Raw genomic sequence first — 22,570 nt, 5'->3', positions numbered from 1 at the left:
ATAAATAGTATCGATGAGATCAGAATGATGAAAATACAATAGAGAGTTGTAAAGGAATCAATTTTAACCATTATTATTTATAAACAAAAGAAAATAATTGAATCACTGAATATAGGATTGCGAATATAGCTTTGATGCTCAGATTCATAAGTTGCAAATACTTTAGCTTGGGTATCATCATTGTTGCTGACGTCGACGTTGTGAATGTGTATACCGTACTACTACAGTATTGTATTTTAATTTTACTGTTAAAATTTCGAGTTTATAATATAGCCTAGTTTCATTAGTTAAACCAAAGAAATGAGAAGTGGTAAGAAAATAATTGTTTGTTATTAAAAAAATTCTCATCGGCCTAAATTTTTCAATTCGTTCGATATTCAATCATTAGTCATTTAAATTTACACTAAACTTTTGTTTAACTCTAGAAATTTTTTGAGGTATATCTCATTCTGAAATAGTTAAAATCTTATGAAATTTTTTTAGCGCGCACTCATTTCTGTCAATCAAGTTAGTTTTATTTTCCCATGAGAAACTGATAGTCGATGCTTAAGACAATTTATTTTCTCAATTTATCTTGTTTCACTCGAAAAATTAACTTGCAAATCTTTTTCAATACACTAGTAATTTGTGATTGTACAACATTTTTTGATTGATTATACGATGTTAACAAATTGAAATCGTTTTTCAAGTTTCAATTGGACCGGGGATGAAGTCTTCCTTCCGTTTGGCAACTAAAGGTAACTTGTAATGATAATAAGATGAGTGACATTTGACATAATTTGCGTCTTCAAGATATGTTAAAGATGCGTTAATATAGAGTCCAATAATGTAAGATTGATTGACCTAGAAGTTGAAGAGAAAGATTAGGTTGAATGGATGATTTGAGTAAAGATGGAAGCTAAATCTCGTAAAAACACTGGCCACTATTTTGTCTTGTAAAATCATATGTAATTTTGAGGACCAACACTTTTCTTTTAACCTCAGTCTTTGAGGTCAATCATCTTGTAAGAGTAGCAGGCTTTTTGAGAAACCAACATTGAAAAGTCAATCAGTAAAAGCCAGTGAAAATGCATCAATTTCAATAGAAGAAGCAAAGTTTTCCAAATTTTACAAAGTGTAATACTTCATCTGCAACCAGACACATTTACTTGAAAACCTTATCATCTTCATCCTCCCTCGCTCATCATCACACCATTATTGCTATTACTCAAATGGATATTGAAGCATAAAAATTGGTTTCTTCAAGATGCAAGCTTTATCAGTCTGTTTACAACTCTCTCTCCCTCTCTCATCTTCCCTCTCACACACACAGACACACACATTGGGTTTACAACATTGAACGCGATCACAAAAATACGGCAAATTTCCTCAATTGCTTTTTTGTACTGTATATGTGTGCGTCTAATTATTGCACAAAATGAATTGTTTCACAATTATTGTCAGTTAAACAAGCCATTGGTTAGGTATAGTCGTTAATTTTTAACTGATTAGTCCATTGATGGAACATTGTAAACAGGCCAAATTGTAAGATTTTCACCATGGACCATGGAAAGATGTAAACCAAAGTTAATCGCTTCAATTTACAGCAAATAGAGATCATTGATCATCAAGATTTAGATGAAAATTATACTTTCAATGCACCCTGGATGTTGTCGTATAGTTATATTTAGTTTGGGCCACGCAATCTCGATTCTTGATCTATTCAGACTCTCACACTATCATCATCTTGTATCGATTTTTACAGCATTGGCCGTTAAAATATTATCAGGCAAGTTCAATTAACTTGATATATTCCAGACCTGAGTTGACAAGTATAACCAACAGCAGTAACCATCATCACTCTCATGTTCATCAAGGAATCTTCATTTTTGCAGTTTGATTCTGTCAAAATGTTGGTCTTAAATCTTTAAAAGTTGATGATGAGAAGAAGTTAATTGAAGGACAAAATGAATTACAACGTAATATCTTGCTTAACCCTATCCTTTTTAGTGCAACATCGCCAATACAATCACCATTTACATCATTTCAAGACGTCTTTTTGCTTTTGCTTTCGACGATTATTTCTGTTTCTTGTACCAAAAAAACTGTTGCCTCCATCAATTGCTCTACTTTAGCCTTTGCTTGTCAATGAAGAGCATTTTTACGACCAATTTTATGAAACCATTTAAATTTACAAATTGACGTGAATTGGTTGATTGGTTGAAAAAGTAACTTGCTTTCCATGAACAGGATAACTGTTGATAATGATGAAGATAGGAATGATAAACGTTTGTAAGTGTGTAAAGGCATTCCAAGTGCCACCGTAATTTGTATTTTATGGTTATCATTTTGTCACCTTTTCAGATTGATGAAACTGGAATGAGAAGACGAAACCTTGTTTACTTCCAACATAAATACAAATGAAACTTTGTCTTAACAACTAATCAGGGTTAAATGGCTTTTCTGATTTGTAAAGGAAATGACTTGAACATCCATCACTAGTAGACCTTTTAAAGTTGTAATAATTGTCAACAGCGTTAACCAATCGTCCAATCATTCTCAGAAATGTTCATTGGCTGAATTTGTCATCGTCTACAAGGAATGCCGCAATTAGATTCACCAGAAATCGTCTGTTTTGCCAATTAATGATGTAGAAACTATACGTTTTATAATGATTAACATCTGAAAACAATTTAACTACGAAAAAAAATTCAAATTAGATCATCTCTCATGAACATAGCTTGCAATTGAAAATTACTATTTATTCAAATAAATGAAAAACGATACGAACCTTATCATTTTGATTTTGCCCATCATTTGCAAACTGATTTGCAAACTTGTTGGATCAATTGACAATTATCCAACAATAAATCCTTATAAGGGAAAGTTGAGACCAAATTAAATTAAATTAGTGTACTTCTGATTTCCAATGAAAAATTTTGTTTTTTCAAATAGCATTAAATTATTAAATTTCAAGTCTAGACTTTTGATTTTTCAAGTGTTGAACAAATGCTTGATGTGTAGTAAAATGATATAACTGTTATAGTTGCTGGCATAATGATTATTCCAGTAAATATCAATAAAATCAAAAAACACTTGATCGAACTGGTAAAGCTTAAATACTTGAATTGTTAGCAATTGTTGAGTTGAGCCTCAAATCATAGAGTGTGGACGTTGCCATCCGTTCCGATTGCGTTTACATCTCATAAATTACAATATGAAAAATGAATGTAACCAAGAAAATAATCAATTCCAAATCTATCGTCAATTTTTACTGAAAAATACATGGTGTAAACTTACAATTGTTAGATTCAAGCAAAAATTTTGATGGGCATGAAAATCCAATGGGTAAATTATCTAAAAGTTTACACTAGTCAACTTGCAAGGTCTTTCAAAAAACAAAACTGTCCAATAGTCCAGAAAATTGGTGGAAGCTTAGTTGGTCAATTCCAAGTGTATTCATGATTATATAGTTAATTTATTAAATCAAGTAAAAGGATTTACTTGTTGAAGCTTTTTTCAGTTGACACCAGAGACCATTTCCGATATATGATATAGATGTATTGAGCCAAATAGGAAACAAACACAAAGAAAAATCACTTGAAAATCCACTTGAATAACAAAACCCATTGACCAACAATTGAACTAACTTAAACTTAAATTGTATTACAATTGAGATCAATCTTTTAGCCTTTTTTTTATGGCAAAAAAAGCCACACAGTTAAGCCTCCTTTTGTTACCAACATAATTTTATGCATAAAAAAAGTAAACAAACATGGAGGGAAAAGGAAAAGAGTAAAGAGGGAAATTTGATTGTGAAAAGGTTCAAAGAATTAACTGTTGAAAGGAAAATAATGTGAAACAGTTTCAAGATCACTTGATCATGTCAAAGGTCATATAAGCTTTTACTTTAAATTGTAATCTAAATCATTGACAGCAATCGGGAAACCTCAAGCTGGCCAAAAGATTAACAGTTTTACTAATAGAAAGCTCCAGACTCTTATCCTTTGGTAAAAAAAAGGGAAAGGTTGAAGCCATTTTTGTTTAGCTGTAAACCAATTTGTTTGCTGCGAAAAGCGCAAAAGATGAAAATGTTAAATAAAATCACAAGGTCTATTCAATTGTAATAATAATAGCAAGATAATGACAATTATGATTATTATTCACTCTTTAATCATCTATATTATTGGTTATTGATATGAAATATACACAAAAATAACATTAACAGTTTCAACAATTCAAAGTTAACAATGTAGATTTCAATCAACCTCTCACTGTTATTATAACTAACAAGTCTCAATTTCCTTTGAGCTAAATAAACCCTGTTAGTTAGCATAATAATACGATGTAATAAGATTAAATTTTTCTGGTTCAAGTCGGTTGAAAAAAAACGAGACGAACGATAAACCAAATTGAAAACCAGAAAAAAATTGGTTAATCACTGCATCGTATCTGAATTGGAAATTGGCGCCTTAATGATCTGTTATTAAAAGTAAGCAACAAATTGGACTCAAGTCGCCATATTTACTAGACTTTGAATCCAGAACGGATTCAATTACATATCAAATGCGGATATTTTTTCCCCTATCATGTTGAGCTTTTAAGCTTAAGTAAATATATTTTACTGGTTAAATTAATTAACCAATGCCGCAATTATTTAAAAGACAAACAATGTGAGATCAAATGTTGAAATTTGATTTATCTTGAAATTTAAAGCCAACCAAATAACAATGTTTAACATTGTAAATGGGGTTAGTTGCGTCTTTCAACACCTTTAAGGATCATCTCTTAATCTTACAATGGTAAGTGTTTTTTTGTTTTCCTCTTTTCGCCTTTTCCCGTTGCTGTGATCATTGTTCAATCGCAATTAAAGCCAGTTAAATGGTTAATCTTTCGAGAAATGGTTCACAATTTGCTCAATGTTCAACCCAGTGAATATTTTGGTGAAAATTTTGTGAAAAAAAACATTTTGTTTACAGTTTTATAGGATGTTGTCTTCACCTATAGAAACATCAACATCTGATTGACTTACAAACAAGATGAGAATGATGATGTTCATCAGCATTATCATCATTCACCAGAATTTTCTAATCGCTCTTCTCTTTACACCATTTCCCTTTTGACTTGTACTTTTTTCTTTCCCTCTTTGATCATCAGCTTCATTTCAACTTCTAGCATCTTCATCATCATCACCTTCATCCTCTTTCTTTTTAAGATTTACTCTTTCTCTTTACCATTCTCAGTCTATTCTCATCCTTTTTGCTTCTTCTTCTCCTTTAAGCATCTTTTTCCTCCTTCACCATCATCATCCTTCTTCAAAGCTTTCCATTTACACTGGCAGAAATTGAGGAAAAAAAAGCAAAATCTTCCTTCAGATGATCATCTTTTACTATCTTTGTCTCCTCATCATCAAACCACTTTCCCTTTCATCATCCTCATCATTATCATTCCCTTGCCTTTTCACTTCAATATTTATCAATCTTCCTTTCAAACACGTTTCTTTCTCAATCTCTCTTTACTTTCTCTCCATTCTTTTCATCCTTTTCTCTCCCCATTTCATCATCTTCTCCTCTTCCTCTGTTAAATATGTTTGTTCGTATTTTTATTATGGGCGTGCTTTTTACCACCAACAACGACGACTCAGCAGTTCTTATAGGTTATCAAAATAAGGTGTAGACCTGAGTTTACTCGTAACCGCCTATTCACTGTCGACAGTTTTGGCCTCTCATAGTATCTTAAGCAATCCGAGAAAGTATAGTTAATATACTATTTAGCTAAATAATAGAAACAATCGAGGAAAATATATATTTTATTAAAAAGAAATAACTTTGCTTGTGTTTACAGAGGGAAAAGAAGTTTGTTGTCTCAAATTGTTTGCTGTTTTCACTGAAAAACCTGAGCAATTAAGAACTGAATATCAAGCTTTTACCATATCTCATCATCCTCTTTCATCTCTTTGATCACATCATCCTTAATTTCATCTAAATGGACAACATTTATCAATCACAACACTCAATCTGATTGAATGGATTGATTTAAAGTTACATAATGTTGATATCTGTTGTTAATATAACTTGGAACGATTGTTTTCGTGAATAATCTTCATTATCGTTTAACCTTTTCGTGTCTTTGTGTTCATTTTTCGTGTTTTATTAATTATGTTTACAAATCTTTCTTCTGCTTCTTCCCTTTCATCAGTGCCATCATCTTTAATTCAAACGCACCACCAGCTTCATCCAACATTGGGTTACCCTTTGAATTCGCAATCTAACCTTTCGAGAAACTCAACATCTTCACTGCCCACGACTCCAATAACAACGGTCTCAACAACAAATTCATCAATATCTTCTTCTTCTTCTTCATCTTGTTCCTCATCTTCGCCATCCTTTTCCAGTAAAGTTCATGATCCTTCGTCTGCACTACTTAGTTCCCTAAATCAACCAAATGGTCGTTATTTCAATTACTCAACTAATTATTCGCCCTCTCTATTTGATAATCCACTAAATAATCATGTAATCTCTGGTCCAGGATCTCAATCTTCCTCACCATCTTATAATGCATTATATAACCAACAATCTCCTAATCCAATCGGACCTTTAACATCATCATCATCAAGTCAGCATTCTACATCTTCCCCTTCATCATCTCCATCTTCATTGTTGTCATCTTCATCTTCCATGCCAACCCCCAACTCAGTGTCATCAACAACACCAGGTCAAGCAACACTTTCAGCCACTCATCCTGATTCTGTTAAATCCGATCAAAAATCTAATGACTTATCCCTCTCTAACAATGGCACTAATTTGAGTAATAATAATGAAGAAACCAAACCTCCTTATTCATACATTGCTTTAATTGCACTGGCTATTGAATCTGTTGCTGAAAAGAAAATAACTCTCAGTGGAATATACAAATTTATCACTGATAGGTTCGCCTATTATCGTAAAAATAAACAAGGCTGGCAGAACTCAATTCGTCACAATTTGTCATTAAATGAATGTTTTGTAAAAGAACCTCGAGATGAAAAGAAACCTGGTAAAGGAGCCTATTGGAAACTTCATCCGGATTCCACTGGAATGTTTGATAATGGTAGCTTGCTGCGACGACGGAGGCGCTTCAAGAAGGGTAAAGAGATAGTTGATGGACGGTCTAACCTTATCGAGTACAAACAATCGCGCAAACAGTCGGCCAATAAACAAGAGACTCGACGTCAATCTAATAAATGCGGTTCTAAATCGTCTACAATGGAGGGTAGAGATGAAGATGATGATGAAGGTTCACCTTTGTCACCCATAACTATGTCAAGAGACCGAATGGCTAACAAGAAAGGAAAATCTTCTCCTTACAAAAGATCAAACGCAATGAAAAATTTCAATAACCGATATGGACTCTATCCTGGTGAACAAGGGAATGATGATGAATTGTACAATTCAACAAGCAAACCATCATCTGAGCTTAATGGTGCAATCATAAACAGCAACAATTATCCGTTTAAGAAAGAGTATCACCGAGAATTTGGTGTCAATAATGAATTGGAGACAATTGACCATCATTTGATCAAATTAGAACCAGGTTCCATGTCACTTCATCATCGATCACCATCAAGCATGATTAACGATTTAATTTGTGCAAATTCATATTCATTAAATCCTTTATACAATGATTCAACCCCTAATCAGGAGGTAACTCCAATGAGTCTCACAGTTAATGGTTCCTCTTCCTCTTCTTCAGCATCATCCTCAGCTTCATCGTCATCTTCCTCGGGAAACGGTGAAAATGAAGTTAATGCAAGTGCAAATGATCCATCTTCAAATTTTACCGTTGATAGTTTAATGGCTTCCCGTTTAGTCTCATCTTCCTCTCTATTAGCCATGACACCAATAATTTCACCTACAAGTGCCGACAATCCTAATCATCCTTACCATCTTCCTCCTGGCATTACTTCAAGCTCAGAACCTTCATCTAGATCGATAACGTCATTGGGAAATTCAACATCTTCATCCTCTTATCCTGATCAGATATCTACTTTAACAACATCAATACCATCATCTACTGTTTCCCTATCAACTTCATTATCCTCAACATCACCATCTTCATCCTCTGTTTCATCATCAACACCTACATCTGGTTCATCTCCATCATCATCATCGGCATCTTCATCTTCAATAACAACAACAACATCTACAATTTCATCAATATACCCTTCAAATCAACCATTATCTGTGATGATTGACCCAACCTCGTCTCCTAGTAATCACCATTTAAGTCATCTCAACCATCATGGACTACCAACCTATGATCGTTGCCTTACAACGGTTCCTTGGTATCCAGATGGTTCCTCTGAAATTTTACAACATCCTGATGTTCACCATTATGCTCACTCATCTCACCAGATAAGCTCATCATCTCTAGTCTCAACAGCACCTTGTAATTGGCCAAATTTTCGTGAAATCTATTCAGACGATTCAACCGAAAATTCATCCCATCACCATCACCACCACTCTCGTCCTCACCATAACCCATTTCAACCTCCACCACCACCACCTCCAACTGCTGCTCCCCACCCTTCCCATCATTCAACAGTTCACCATCAACCTCATGCTTACTTCATTGAAGATTCGTGCAACCAACGGATGCAAATAGCATCATCATCATTATCACCATCACTATCAAACCCAGGCTCACCCAATTGTGCTCAAACTACTTTAAATTATCCTTTCAACTCTAACTACTCATCAACCAACTCCTATTATACTTGCAGTGGTTACTAGTCATCATCATCCTTCAAACATAGACACAAAAATTCAGGTCAAGTTTCACCAAAAAAACAAACACACACAAAGCGAGACAAATAAACACCAATAAACTCCTGATCTCTGTCAAATTTTAAGAATCTCAAACGTTTTTAATTCACAACTGATGTATATAAATAATATAAACTTTGTTCTGTTGTAATTACATCAGTCACCAATAAATGTTTCAATGACAGACATAAAAAGATGCAGAAAACGCACCAAGAGAAAAAAAAGAAAATAAAAAAAAAGTATTTGAATATAAAAAAAGACTCAGATTATAAACAATCTTCAGCGAAGAAACTTCCTGATTCTTTCTGAACTTCTATCACATTTCACTTCATCTGACTCAACAAAAAATTTAGGTCTATACGCATATGAATAATCACAAATTATAATATACTTTCATCAACTAGAATCTTTTTTTCATTTCATTCCTACCATGACAGAATCAATACTTAATTCCTTCTCGTGATAATCAAATCAACTGACAATTAATCTCATAAACAAATCAGATGAAAAATTAGATAAACAAGGTCACCTTTAACCCAAAAAAAGGTAATCATTCCCATCCTAACAACGCAATGAATTAAACCAAATTGATGAGCCTGTAAAGGTAAAATGTTGAAAGCGCAATCAAATTAGTGCAACTATTCAAATAATGTATTAACAATTCCGTTTCCTTAGTTAAACAGTCATCATTAATAATTAAAGCAACTCTTTATTTGCTTACCAAAATCAATGGTTAAACAAGATTGTTTCATTGTAACTGTTAACAGTAATTGTGAGTCTAATTTTGTTCACCATCACATTAATGATGAACAATTTATTGAATATTGGACAAAATTAAATGTGAAGGTTAAATCAAGATTCAACTGTCAACCAGAATTAAAGTTAAATTGAAAGGGCTTAACAAGTTGCTTTGAAGCATTCAATATTAAGCAACCATTTACAGGGAAAAGTTAATCACGTTTTTTCCAATCATTTAATCAACTGAATTAAATTTCATGTGCAATTTTCAGGTTTAATCTGATTAATTTAGATGACAATTTGTATCAAAGCTAAAAAAGCAAACCAAAAAAGCTTCAAAAGGGAAAAAAATCAACTTTTGTTTCTCGAAAATTTTCAAAAATCAAGAAAAATCACTTTCCAACCAACAATTGAATCAAAATCAAAACTAAATCTTTGAAAAATGATTAAGATTTCAATTCCAACCTTAAAGTTCATAATTTGGTCAACAAGTGAAACTGTTTTATTCAATTTAACACCAAATTCATTATCAACTGAATCTCTAGAATTGAAAATGCTCTGAGTAATTGTCAATGTTCAGACCACACAATGATTAGTGATCATTGATTGGTAAATCTTAATCATTCCTTAATCTTAAATGATTCACATTGAACAATATTTTACCATCAGCTTAACCTTCATCTCATATATCAGTTAACATGTTAACTTATAACATTTCACCGTTTCTCATCATCTTTACATGAGTTTTCCAGCTTTCCGTTAATTCGGTTAATTTTAAGGGTAAACTTGGGTTGACAGCTCAATGAAAAGTTTAACAACAATTAAATGTTAAATTAACTGCAAGTGTTGACAGCAATCATTGATGTTTCCCCATTTTGACAACTTTGAAAGGCCAAGAAGACTTGAAAGCTTCAACTGCGCAAAAAGGCAAAAATGTTTCCCATACTTTGAATACTTTCATTTAGATAATTAATTATCATCTCAGTTTACAATTTAAACTCAATTCTCATCTACTTTAACATAATTTATTATTAATCATAACCATCATTAAAATTGACTCAATGATGAAAATTACAAAGAAAACCAAATAAAGCAACATTCAAATCTACTCAAGTCTTACAATAATGTTAGCAATTTAAACGAACAGAAATCACAGAAATTCAATTTTTCTTCACAATTAAAATGATTTATGATTTCGCAGATTCTTTGACCGCTTCAAGCTCATATTTGAGTCTCATTTTGATGTAATTTTGACTGAAAAATCAACAGATTTCCCTTGCTGGACAAACTCATGTTTGGTGACACTTTTTTGAAACAATTTAGGTTCATTTTAATTGTGAATTTACGTCATTTCAATTTGAATCAATTTGGACCTTTGTTTACCTGTTTGAAAAATGTAACTCAATGAAAATATTGTATCTGTACATTGATTTTACGGTTATTTCAAGTGCAATGATTAATTTGACGTTAATCTTTTTGAGTGATTTTTGTTTGAAAAAACAGCTAATCCAATGGCTGTTCATCACTCAATGTTGAATGTCAACAGCTATTCACAAGTTAATCACAATTATCCCAAATCCAAACTTCTAAATCAGCAAACATTTCCACTGAATTTGAAAAGCATGATTGGCTTCTCTTGCTCATCAAATCTGACCCTTTTCCAAGTGCAAACTATCGAGTTATTTCAATGTTTGGTCGATGAATGGTTGGAAAAGTAGATTTGATAGAAGATTGAAAAATGTTGAATAAAATGTTGAATTTATTTGATTTGTAAATCATTTATTACGCAAACTTTTCATCAATTATTCTCACAGGTTGATTTGAGTATTTGAATAACTTGAAAAGGTTTTGTTTTCATTTGGTTTCTGGTTCAAGCCAATCTCATAAACCCTTTGCATTATTACACTTCTTGGTTGAAAAGCTGGTGATGATAAGAGGTTCATTGATAGTCACTTGAAAGCTGGGATTGTTAACGTGGTTCGTTTAATTTGATTCAAATTGTTGAGGCCACTTGACTCATTTGGATTGGTTCTTGGGCTCAAGTTAAAGTAAAGTCCAACCAATCCTCAGCTCTAAATGAAATTAGATTAACATCAATAAGCCTCAAGACACTCTTTTCACCATCTAATGATAATCCTTCCTCATCATCAGCATGGTCAAACCTATACAGAAAAAAGAGAGAGAGAGATAGGATGACAATGATGATAAAACTGGGGAATCAGTAATGAATGTTGAATGAAGAGGAAGAGGAATAAAAAGAGATGCGAAAAGATCCTCCAAAGGAGGATAAGTTATCCTCAATGTATGCGAAAAGAAGAAGCAAGATGATGATAAAGTTGTGAGAAAGAAGATGAAAAATGAAGAGAAGCTGCTTTTTCAAAGATGATATCAATATTCCAAGTGTTCAATTGTAAATCTTTTTTTTCTCCTTCTTTTGTGGATAACAGTTTTGTATTTTCACCAGTTTGTGGAGACATCGGTAAAGCCATGAGAAAGATGAAGAGGAGGTTGATGATGATTTTGTGAGTTGTGATGATGGGAAGATGAAAGGTTGAAATATTGTCCAATATTCTGAATCGGTTATCAAAATATCTTCAGGGCTTTTTTGTCTATTCAAACAGAGGAAGGAAGACGGTGAATGGATGAACCAGGATGATAGAAGATGATACAGCAGAAGGTGAATGATGATGTTTTTGTGATTGAAATCGCCATTTTCATCAATACTGTTAACTCTCTGTTTAAACTGCCATTTTCAGTTTCCTTTTTTGTTTTTCAACCTTTTTCTTGGTTACAAATATTTTTCATTAAATTTACTCCTTTTTTGGCCATTTGCATAATCCTGGCTCATCAGATTTCATTTTGTTTCAAAGCTCATTTCAGCTTATTAATTGTTAATTATGATCCAAAAAGGTACTTTCAATTGAATAACAATGATTATAAATAATCTTTCCAGCAAATTCATTGGTAAGCTTCATTAGCTTATTGAAATTACATTGTGTTTATGTTAATGTGAGTAGAGCAGGAAAAGTGTCTATAAATGTGTGTTGAATCAATGCTGAAAAATGGTTTCAATCTGGTCAATTAATTTTCATGAGAAATGGATATCTTTTTGTGATTTTAATTAACCAAAATAACAGCTTACCTTTAAGGTAAACAATGGAAACTAATTGAACCTTTAATTATCCTTTGGTCTTTAACATTGTAACCATTAAAGGAATCAACAATTGAGCAAGGCTTAGCTAATGGTTTGACCAGGGTTTCAGCTTTTTGATTGGGGTAATGTAATTGTGGTCAAATGGGTAAAAATGAAAATTACCTCAATATCCCATGATATTGAATCAAGGTATTTGGCTGTTAAATTGAACACAGGCAAGAGTTTCAATGTTTAAACGTTCAACATTGAATTTATGTCTAATCTGGTATTGAGTTTCACAGGCAATATAACCATTACCAAGAGGGATAAGATGTTGATGATGTTTATGATCAGTTAATCAACTGGGTGGCCAAGGATCTTTGATTAACACTTGTTAGGCTTTTGTAAGTCAGATATCATTACTATCATTTCCTCTTCAATATTGTAATTGTTTTAACCATTTGGCTAATAATTAGTTGGACTGAGAGGGTAAAAAAGCGTATTAAGTAGAGGCTCAACAGCAATGAACAGCAAACAGCTACAAAAATACATGTGAAGATGAGTTGAATTGATCATCAAATTTCTGTAAGCCTTTACTTTTTCCCATGGAGGCAAAGATTAGTGTATAAAGTGTACCAATTGACTGCCAATCAGTCTGCTTTCATGTAATCAAAAATCAATTTCAACGGATACTGATAATAGATAATGATAAATGAGGATTTCCTTTATGTTGGTGATCATTAAATGTATCTCAGGTTCCCGTAATATTAGCTGGTAATGATTGAAAATGATTTTGTTTTCATCCCTTTGGTAAGATTCAGCTTTTCTTTGGTAATATAATGTATAATTATCCAGATAAATGTGTATACATATTACTACAAATATGGAACCTTTCCTTTGCTTTCCTTATATTCCTTCCAATGTCTTGGTGCTTCAATTTGTTAGTTAAAGATTAAAGCTAAATTAAGATGATGTCTTCATTTACTTGTTGGGATTTTTGATGGGAAACGGCTCAATAGTTTTTAAGCTCTCGTATTTCAACTGCAGTGGCATCAAGTTAGCTGCTTAACTTGTACATTTTAACACATTTTCAAATAACATGTATACACACATTTAAAACAGGCAAACAGATGAAAACATATTTTCCCTTCAAAGTCATTCGCTGCTCGCAACCATCAACAAGAAACTGATGAAACTGCATCTTTTGATCCATCTTTTGCCTTTTGAGCTTTCGCTTTAACTTCTTTTCCATTTTCTCATCTTCCTTCCAACAAATCTTGGAGGATTGCAAGCCATTTTTTTATGACGATGATGGTGATTATATTCATCAAAGGGTCTTTATGTTCAGCTCTTCACTATATTCATGCCAGAAAGAGAGATAGAGAGAAAGAGAGAGATTAAAACGTGATCATATTCAAAAAACACGGAAGGTGAACTGATGGATACTTTTTGAGCCATACTTTCCAAAAATATTGATTGAATCACTTGCATCAACAAGGAATAAATTTTCTGGTCCTATTACATCAAAAAACTAAAATAACACCAACAGAAGTCATAATTAAATTACAAGGCAGTTACCTCATAAAACCAGCATGATGATCAATCCTATAGATTGGTAGTTATAACCTAAAAATTAATAAAATAAAATAAAGCTATAGTTATTTGGTGACAAGAGATAAAATAAAAATCGAAATGAACACATGAATTTACCCTTCTTTGTTATCCACATTAGCCTATTGCTTGTCCACTTATCTTTTGTCTTGTATTTGAACTTGGCCATAATAGGTTCCTGATGGATATGAACAGTAATTTTATATTCAGAATCGATAAAAACGCCAATTCTGTTAAAATGGAGGCTCAAATCTTAACTTTAGCTTATTTTGGCAACTTGTGACTGGATTGAAGAACGAGTATTTAAAATACTCGATAAAAGCAAATCCAAACAGATACACTCAAATGTACAGTGACTAGGTGTCAAAGATAGTGTACAAAATCATAGGCAAATTGAAATCTTTGTATGACATTAAGTAAGTAGTCAAAAGATAAACAATAAATTACAATATTTGGAGTAAAATTCCTGGAGATATTTTATATTTGTGTATTTAAAGATGGAAATTGTAATTTAGGTAGAAAGTTATTTTGAAAAAGAAACAAGTTGCAAAGTTAAAGAGTTGAAGTTGATTTAATCAAATGAGCCAAATGATTTTCCATTTGGTTGGAGTGCAAGAGCTATTTATACTCGTTATCGCTATCTAACCGTTTTTTCCTGGTCCGATTCTAAGTTTCTTCAAATTTCAATTTTTGCCGCGAATCCCGTGCTTTCAAGTTTAAGAAAATTAAGTCCAATTTTGTTCAGAGAAATTTTCAGGATAATCAGTTGATAACTCCCAAGCTTCAGAGGATGCAAATGCATCAACATATCAACACACTTTGTAAAATACTCTATCAACTCTGTTAAAAGAATTTCCGATCTCAGTGCTTCTTGCAAGTGACTGAACGTGAAACCAATAAAATATCAAACTAGTTGATGAAATAAATCAATAAACATAATATCAAAAGGTAACTTATCACAAATAAAAGGAAAACCAGTCGATTTTATACAATTAAATTAAACAATAACAGAGCCATTATTCAAAAAACGGTCTAAAATTTAGAGTCTGAATGGTGTATGTATACGCCATCTATGGAGGCGAATCGTTACTAAAGTTGAGAATTGATTTTACGGACAAATTGTGAGAAATTGTGATTCGGTTTGAAAAAAGTTATCGTTTCTTTAATTGTAGTTAAAATGCAAAGTTAATAATATTATATTTGCTGTGAACAAGTGAACAAATCAGGTTGTTTATATAAAGGTTTTTTTGATTATATTGCATTGCAGATAAATCAATTGAAAGAACGAAGGATTCAGGATAAAATACTCATTTGATGAAAGCATACCTGAAAACAAAAAGCAATCGCATCATTAATATAATTAGTGTTGATCAGCTAATTATAAGGAAACAAAACAAAAATCGTTTCCATCGTATTGATGGTGTTTACAGTGTTTGAAAAAAGTCAATATTAGTAAATTAGAACAGTAATAGCTGTTTAAGAGAACTGTTGATGTGACATAATCAGAAAGCAAAGTGAAAGATCCAATGACTCTATCGGGCTAAGCACTGCGAGGGAAAATAATTTATAAATCTGATCAGTTTGATTGTTTGAATAAGATTAAAAAACGTGTAATGAAATTAAAACAGTTTAAAAAATCTCACTTGCCTAGAATCTCACTGAGAAACATTTACAATCTTTCACATTGTTTTCATGATTTTTCATTACATTTGATTGATAAAGGGTGAAATAAACACAAGAAACAAGCACAACCTTCAATCCTTTGCGTATTGATAGGATTTGAGGAAAATCTTTGTTCAATTAACCTCTAATTTACATAATATCAAATCAAATATATATATATGTATATTGTATATAAATGAGTGTGTAAATAGATATTGTAATGTAGTGATATAATGTTGAATCAATGAGATAATCTTGTAGTAAAAATGATCACGATTAGTTTCCAAGTTGAATTTCCTTTGCAGTAATTTGTAGCTTAATTAGTTCAATGATTTGTGTTGATAAATGCTTCTTTCATAACTGCGTATTGCCATCAAATATATGCGTAATGGCACTCAATAAGGTCGTGGCACATTAGAGATAAAGGGTAAGAAAAAAGTAGAATCAGTTAATGTTAAGAAAGTTGGACAATAATCACAATTAAAGGTTATATTAAAAACAATTTCATTTGATTTGGGATCAAGGTAAGCAGGTTATTAATTTAAAAACATTTTGACACCATAAGATATTTAAATTAAAGGGCCATGAAAGTTTCTAATCCTAAAAAATTGCCATTCTATGATATTTAAGTCTTTGTTATTGGAGTTAGTATCTTTGAGGATAATTTTGCTACGTCCAACATGATTGCCGATCTAAATGATTTGTGAAGTGATTGAAACACAATTGCTTTTACTGTGGCACACAGTTCATTTTGTTTCCGTTTGGTCTTGCTTAGCGTTGGCGGAGACTGTTTGAGCAAAAAGTTAAAGTTGATGTAAAAATGGTTTGCTTTTCACGTTGATTTCACATTAAAATAGCCTTTCCCTTTGATCCAGTTTGGATTCCGTTTTCCTTTGGTTTAATTTAATAGGATGGAGCAAAAAATAAATTATGAAAATGAATATTCTGATCCATTTGTTCCACTGGCTTGGGCTCTTTCAATGTAAAGTTTCAACAGTTTCAATTTGCTTCCATTAAGATTTGCAATGTGTGGGTTTAAACGATCACCAATGCGATTGTAAATGGCAACCAAGGTGAATATAGCTGATTTACGTATTGAACTTTCTCTATTATCACAGGCCTGAAGGAAAAAAATGAAAAGAAATGAATTAGTAACGGAATGAAATTAGCCATTTGAGTAGAAAAAAATGTTAGATCTGTCATTGATAACTGATCAATTTGATTATAAATTGAATAAAAATTTATCAATAGCGCCAATCACCATCAAAACAACTGCCTACGTTTAATATTGAAAAAATATCTGTTTTCCTAATGAAGTGATAACTTTTGAAAATCGTTTTTTACCAACCTGAATCAGAGACGGCATTATATCTGGAAGCAGAGCTTCAATCTGATCTTCATCTTGCCTTTCAATGAACTATGAGTATGAAAAAAAGAGAAAAGAGTCAATTATTAAGACATATTTATGGGTGAAGTTCATTTTGAGAAAATAACAACATAAGAACTTTTATGACATAAAATGGTTAGTGACAAAAGTAATTCAGTAGGAAGGAAAAGAAGTAAATTAGAGATTTTATTACCAACCTTAGATAACATTTTAATAGCTGCTTGGCTCGTTGCTCCATCACCTGAGTTCATGGCTGATTTAAGGATTTTGAGACACGAATCAGCAGGAAGAACTGAAGCAGCAGTAGCTGAAACTAAATCAGAGATTCGTTGAACCTCTTTATCTGTATCTTTTGAAGCATTTAAAACTCTGAGCACCGTGAGCTCAGTGTAATCAGAGAAGAGAGAAGGTTGTTTAAGAAGAAGCTCACGAAGAATTCGCAACGCCAACTGGCGAACTGTTGGGTTTCCTTCGTCCGCCATCTTGTCCAGTAATATTTTTAACATATCACGAAAATGGCGCGATAGATCTAATTTAGAATCTTTAATCAACTCGATAAGCTCATTAAGCGCATACTTTTGATAATCGTTATCCTTGCTGTGTCCATTTTTGAGACTACTGATCAAATTATTAGTAACTGTTTCATGACCATTCTTGGTTGGACTTGAATGACCATTACTATTAGGATGATGATTATGATGGTAATGGTGATGGTGAAAATGGTCATTATTGGCTGACAAGTTAGATTGGTTAGCACGATTAATTGTGGATTCATCTGATCGCAATAAAATTGTTGAATTGTTGGGTTTAGTGTCTACTGTTAAAGGTGTGATCAAATGGTGGTTTTTTACAATTTTGCCTTCAATTCCGTTAGTTGTTTGACGATGATAGCCATTAATATAGTTATTATTGTTGCTATTACGCTTATCATGTAAAATCTCACTCTTTTTACCATTTGATCTGGATGTTTTAGATGATAATGACTTAGATTGGGAACCATTGATAAGGTTTGAAGAGGAAACAACATTATTAGTTGATTTATTTGATGTAGATGACGATGATGATGATGGAGTCTTGCTGGTAGAGGATGATGGCGATGAGGGTGATGAGGAAGGTGCTGAAGCAAAAGATGAGTTACGGTTATAGATTAGACTTGATGTTAACCGTTCATCTAAATCATCATCAACACCGCCGTTAAACTTGTATTTTTGAATCTCATCGGTGGTACGTAAAAGTGAATGATAAATTTCATCTGGATTAAGGTTTTCCGTTTCATCAAAGGTTGACTCAAAGGTTGATCCATTACGAATGTTTAATGACATAAACATGGAAGAATCCTGAAGAAGGGAGGCACTTGGCGCAAGAACCGCAGATGAGGTAAAACATGATTTATCATCAGACGGACGTTTTCTTGAATGGATTAAAGTAAAAGCAGTATCTTGATAACTTTTGGGCAGTTGATAGACAATGGTGTAAATCCGCTGGCGATTAAGGGTAAACAAGTTAATCAGGGCTTCTTTTGACTGCCGGCGGAGTTCACTTGATTTAGGATCATTTGTCCAAGAAATAATTTTCATCAGACTCAACTGAAGATCATGTTTGTCTGGTGAGTAACAATCTACAGGGACCATCTTACTAATCAATCGGTTAATATAACTGATCACACGAAGTTTAGATTTTTCATTTAACGTTTGTGATTGATCCGATAAGAAGCGAGCTAAACAGCTAAATTGATTGTCAACAGGAAAAGAAACAAAAATTGTATCCAGAGTCTGGTTTATTTTGGCGGTTAAAGACGCCAAACCAATGGACCCAATTTTCATAAACAGTCTGGTCATCAGAAGGTATAACCAGTCATAAAGATGGTTCTTGTGACTTGTAATCAGGTTATTCAGAGCCTTGAAAAGTAGTGAATGATTCTGAAAGACAAAAAAATGATAACATTAATTAACAATCATTAATTAGTATACATTAAAAGATGGCAAGATAAATAAACATTAAAACAAACAAATTGCCTCAAAAGTGGGATCAGATAATAGAGATCCATTAAAATGGATTGGATAGGATTGTTTTCAAATATTAATCTCATCAATTAATGCATTTTAAATTGATATTAAGCCAGTGAATTATTGATTTATCTTGATTAAACCATCATACTGATTCTAAATGAAATTATTTTTCATTTTACTTGACCAGCATGATATTGTATTATTGAAATTGAGATGATCTCTTCATTTGAATAGTTGAGATCATTGAAAGATTAATAGTTCTGCTTTTCCAGGATCACATTTTGTGAGCAAATAAAAGTAACGTTTTCAAATATAATCATCTCATCATGCAATCAGATTTCTCAAGGGATTTATAGTTTTGTGTGATTGCAAGGATCAACGCAAAGGATCAAGTAGGTAAATTGCCAAAAAAATATCATCTCTTCTAATCTAGTCTTATTATACTGACTATCTATATTATCCATCAGCATTTTTTGCACGTTAACAATCAGAAATAACTTTTAATCCCTTCGCTTTTATTTATTCAAAATCGTATCGTGAAGAGGTTCAGATTTACCTTAATATGCGGATCCATTAGCATTTTATTGAAAATCTCAGTTATACGTTTCAATTCAAACTGGTTAAGACTTCGAGGACCAAGTTGAAGAAATAGATTCAGGTCAAGTAAACCTTCCTTCCGATCCATCCATTGAGAACTAGATAAGTTGCAAATGATATCTGAAACCTCCTGAAGATAATAAGGAGAAAGAAAAGAAGAAGAAAAAAAGATGAAAATGAAACAATGATCTGTTATTGTTGTCACTGTAATCGATATTGTTGATTGTAATTGACTTCAACTCACCTCAATATTACGAGCAGCAAATGAGAAATCTGAGGTAACACTTGAAGTTTCACTTTCATTATCTGACTGATCATCATGAGCAAACCGATTTCTTTGTACATTATTTAAATTTTTCAATGTATGGGCCATGGAAAGGTCAACCTCTTTATTTGATTGCAACAGTTTTCCCTTTAAAGTGTAAGAATCGCTTGAAAGTGATCGGGTAAAATGTCCATTACTGGGGTGATTAGAGTTTCCATTGGTTCCATTGGTGTACGAACTGGAAAGTTCATTGGGCTGTTTACCATTTCTACTTGGACTACTTTCTCGACTATTGGCTGACACTGGTATTCCTGAATTCCGTCTGATTTGGATGGGTCTAGATTCAGGTGTTTCATTTGATTTAACGGGTGATCCATTGACCAGACCACGAGAAAGTGGTGAAGCTGATCGACTACTAGGCTGAGATTGAGATGAACGGACAGAATAACGATGTCTGGTATCTGATGAAAAACGTCCAGAATCTTTAGTGCCATTACTGGTGGGAGTTGGCACTTTTTTCCGACCTTTAGTAGGCGAGAGAAAGAAGAAAATGTTTAGTTGAAAAAAAACAGAAAAATCAAGTTTCAATAGTTGGACAGTTAATTACCATTCACATCATTTGAGCCATTGAGTGGACTTTTATTGACTCTTGAAAGTGTTGATGAAATGGTCGTTGCTCTGGTTCGAGCTCTTCTCGCTGCATCTGTATCAATGGCACTGGACGATCGAAGAGGTGAATTTAAATACGAACCTAAGAATAGAGAAATTCAAGGTTAAATAAAAAGCAAAAAAACTGGATTAGTTGATTGACTTTAATAAAAATCCTAAACAGTCTTCGATCTGGAACTAAGCCAATAAAATTAACAATTTTTTTCCTCTTTTTCAAGTTACAATTGAATCAAGTCTAAAACAAAAACTGTTAACAAAACCAAGCAAGCCTAACATATGATGAAAAAGGGTAGAAAAAAAAGTCTGAATTTCTTTTATTCTTTGCATCTTTCATCATTTGTCTCTGTTTTCATCATCACCAGGACTTGTTTTTCTAGTCTGCCTGTCAATCCAGGAAAATCAATGAAACAAAAAGAGTCATGAATGTTTTAAAGGAAGAAGAGAAATTCAAGATGAATTTAGAAACCTGGAAATGATTAAATATTATTTACCTGATGAACCAGAGGAGGTTGATGAAGGTGAAGATGACAGTGAATACTTATTGAGATTACATCTTATCCTTGGTAAATAAGAAGTAGGCTGTAGTTGCCTGTTAGATGAACGAGATTGAGCCTCTGATTGGTTTTGGGTTGAACTTTTGGCTACAGGTACTTTGGTATGATTTAAAGGTGATGAAGAGGCTGATGAGGTTGTTGACGATGATCCAGTTGATACTTTACGAATCACTGGAGTAATTAAAGACGATGAAGATGGTAAAGATGATGAGAATAGGAACGGCGATACTTTACAATTGTTGTTCTCATTGAAAGGTCCATCGGGTTGACTCAATGATCCAGTGCTACCAGAATTACTTCGACTTGAATTTTTACTTAAAACACCCGAATGAGATGGCGATGATGTTAAAGAGTGCTGTTGGTAAGCAGCTTCACCATGAAGTATACGTTGCTTAGATGGATCAAGTGAATGAAGCAAGGCATCAGCTGCATCTCTGAAATGATCGGCAAACCCCCAAAAAGCTTTTCGAGCAAATTGTCTCGCTTCTGGATCAGCATCAGAGATTCCCTTTTTAATGGCTTCCTGAAGAGCCAATCCATGTTTATCCAGTCCAGAGGTGGGCCAAGTATGCAATATTTGATCCAAAAATTCACAGCAAGCTTTCCGTATCTCCTTTGACTTGGAGTTCATGTTGTAAGTGATAACGGGAATCAATCTCGGTGATCGAGTATATTGTATGATAAACCTTATGGCAACGGTTGCTGAAGAGGACATTATTTTGGCACTATTTGGTATCAATGAGATTAAAATGGGAAGCAACATTTCACAGAAGCGAGTTGCCTTTAATCCAAGCTTTTGTGAAATGTAACCAATGGTAAAACAAGTTTCCCTGACAACCTGGGAACGAAGATCTTTGACACACGGAATAAAGGACAACTCTAATCCTTTGAACCATTCGAGAAACTCTTTTAAATCCGTTGAAGTGGACATTAAAACTGATCGAAGTCTCTTTAAACCATCAATCCGTTTAGTCCAATCACTATTTTTTTCACCCAACCATTCCTTTATACGATTCAACTCATCGTCCAACTCCTTCAGCGAACCAAAGTGAACCATGGGAACATCCTCGAAAGACTTGATGAACATCTCTTCATCCGCAGCTCCTGGACTGTCTGTAAACATTAAAACCCAAAATGAGTTACAGTGATTAACCAAAAAACA

At 33.0% G+C, this 22,570-nt stretch overlaps 2 protein-coding genes and 2 long non-coding RNA genes across 6 annotated transcripts in view; 1 reads left to right on the top strand and 3 right to left on the bottom strand.

Annotated features, from left to right (window-relative positions):
- Nucleotides 1-499: 499 nt before the first annotated feature.
- Nucleotides 500-4,305, bottom strand: LOC112539566 (uncharacterized). Of its 2 annotated transcripts, XR_016198425.1 has the most exons (3): nt 3,280-4,153; nt 2,771-2,852; nt 500-2,676 (listed from the first exon to the last, which is right to left on the bottom strand). It is a non-coding gene; the product is annotated as an uncharacterized LOC112539566 (long non-coding RNA). The 2 variants fall into 2 exon arrangements; XR_016198424.1 differs by having other exon boundaries at nt 2,771-4,305.
- Nucleotides 4,306-4,516: 211 nt separating this feature from the next.
- Nucleotides 4,517-8,934, top strand: LOC107368873 (uncharacterized). Its single transcript, XM_015936762.3, has 2 exons — nt 4,517-4,781; nt 6,178-8,934. Exon 2 carries the CDS (start codon nt 6,657-6,659, stop codon nt 8,748-8,750), a length of 2,094 nt encoding a protein of 697 aa, XP_015792248.2. The 5' UTR covers nt 4,517-4,781; nt 6,178-6,656; the 3' UTR covers nt 8,751-8,934.
- Nucleotides 8,935-11,279: 2,345 nt separating this feature from the next.
- LOC149094138 (uncharacterized) lies at nt 11,280-15,287 on the bottom strand. The gene is made up of 3 exons (XR_016198426.1): nt 14,365-15,287; nt 14,115-14,280; nt 11,280-14,009 (listed from the first exon to the last, which is right to left on the bottom strand). It is a non-coding gene; the product is annotated as an uncharacterized LOC149094138 (long non-coding RNA).
- Nucleotides 15,288-15,400: 113 nt separating this feature from the next.
- LOC107368937 (CLIP-associating protein 2) overlaps nt 15,401-22,570 on the bottom strand; it is a 34,844-nt gene continuing 27,674 nt past the window's right edge. For both annotated transcript variants that reach the window (XM_015936829.3, XM_015936830.3), the window contains exons 4-10: nt 21,346-22,521; nt 20,793-20,936; nt 20,165-20,709; nt 19,880-20,050; nt 17,512-19,233; nt 17,276-17,344; nt 15,401-17,047 (exon numbers count right to left, since the gene is read on the bottom strand). In XM_015936829.3, coding sequence (XP_015792315.2) covers nt 16,856-17,047; nt 17,276-17,344; nt 17,512-19,233; nt 19,880-20,050; nt 20,165-20,709; nt 20,793-20,936; nt 21,346-22,521 — 4,019 coding nt within the window. In that variant the 3' untranslated portion in view covers nt 15,401-16,855. The remainder of the gene's footprint in view (nt 17,048-17,275; nt 17,345-17,511; nt 19,234-19,879; nt 20,051-20,164; nt 20,710-20,792; nt 20,937-21,345; nt 22,522-22,570) is intronic.

Source organism: Tetranychus urticae, chromosome 2, assembly GCF_039701765.1.
Source record: "Tetranychus urticae isolate SD_2017Ah chromosome 2, NJAU_TeUrti_SD_1.0, whole genome shotgun sequence".
In the NCBI taxonomy this organism is placed as follows: domain Eukaryota; kingdom Metazoa; phylum Arthropoda; class Arachnida; order Trombidiformes; family Tetranychidae; genus Tetranychus; species Tetranychus urticae.
This window is presented reverse-complemented; position numbering and strand designations above follow the sequence as displayed.

Bases quoted from the DNA above. Each gene is read 5' to 3' on its own strand.
- LOC107368873 (XM_015936762.3), top strand. From the start codon at position 6,657: ATGCCAACCCCCAACTCAGTGTCATCAACAACACCAGGTCAAGCAACA.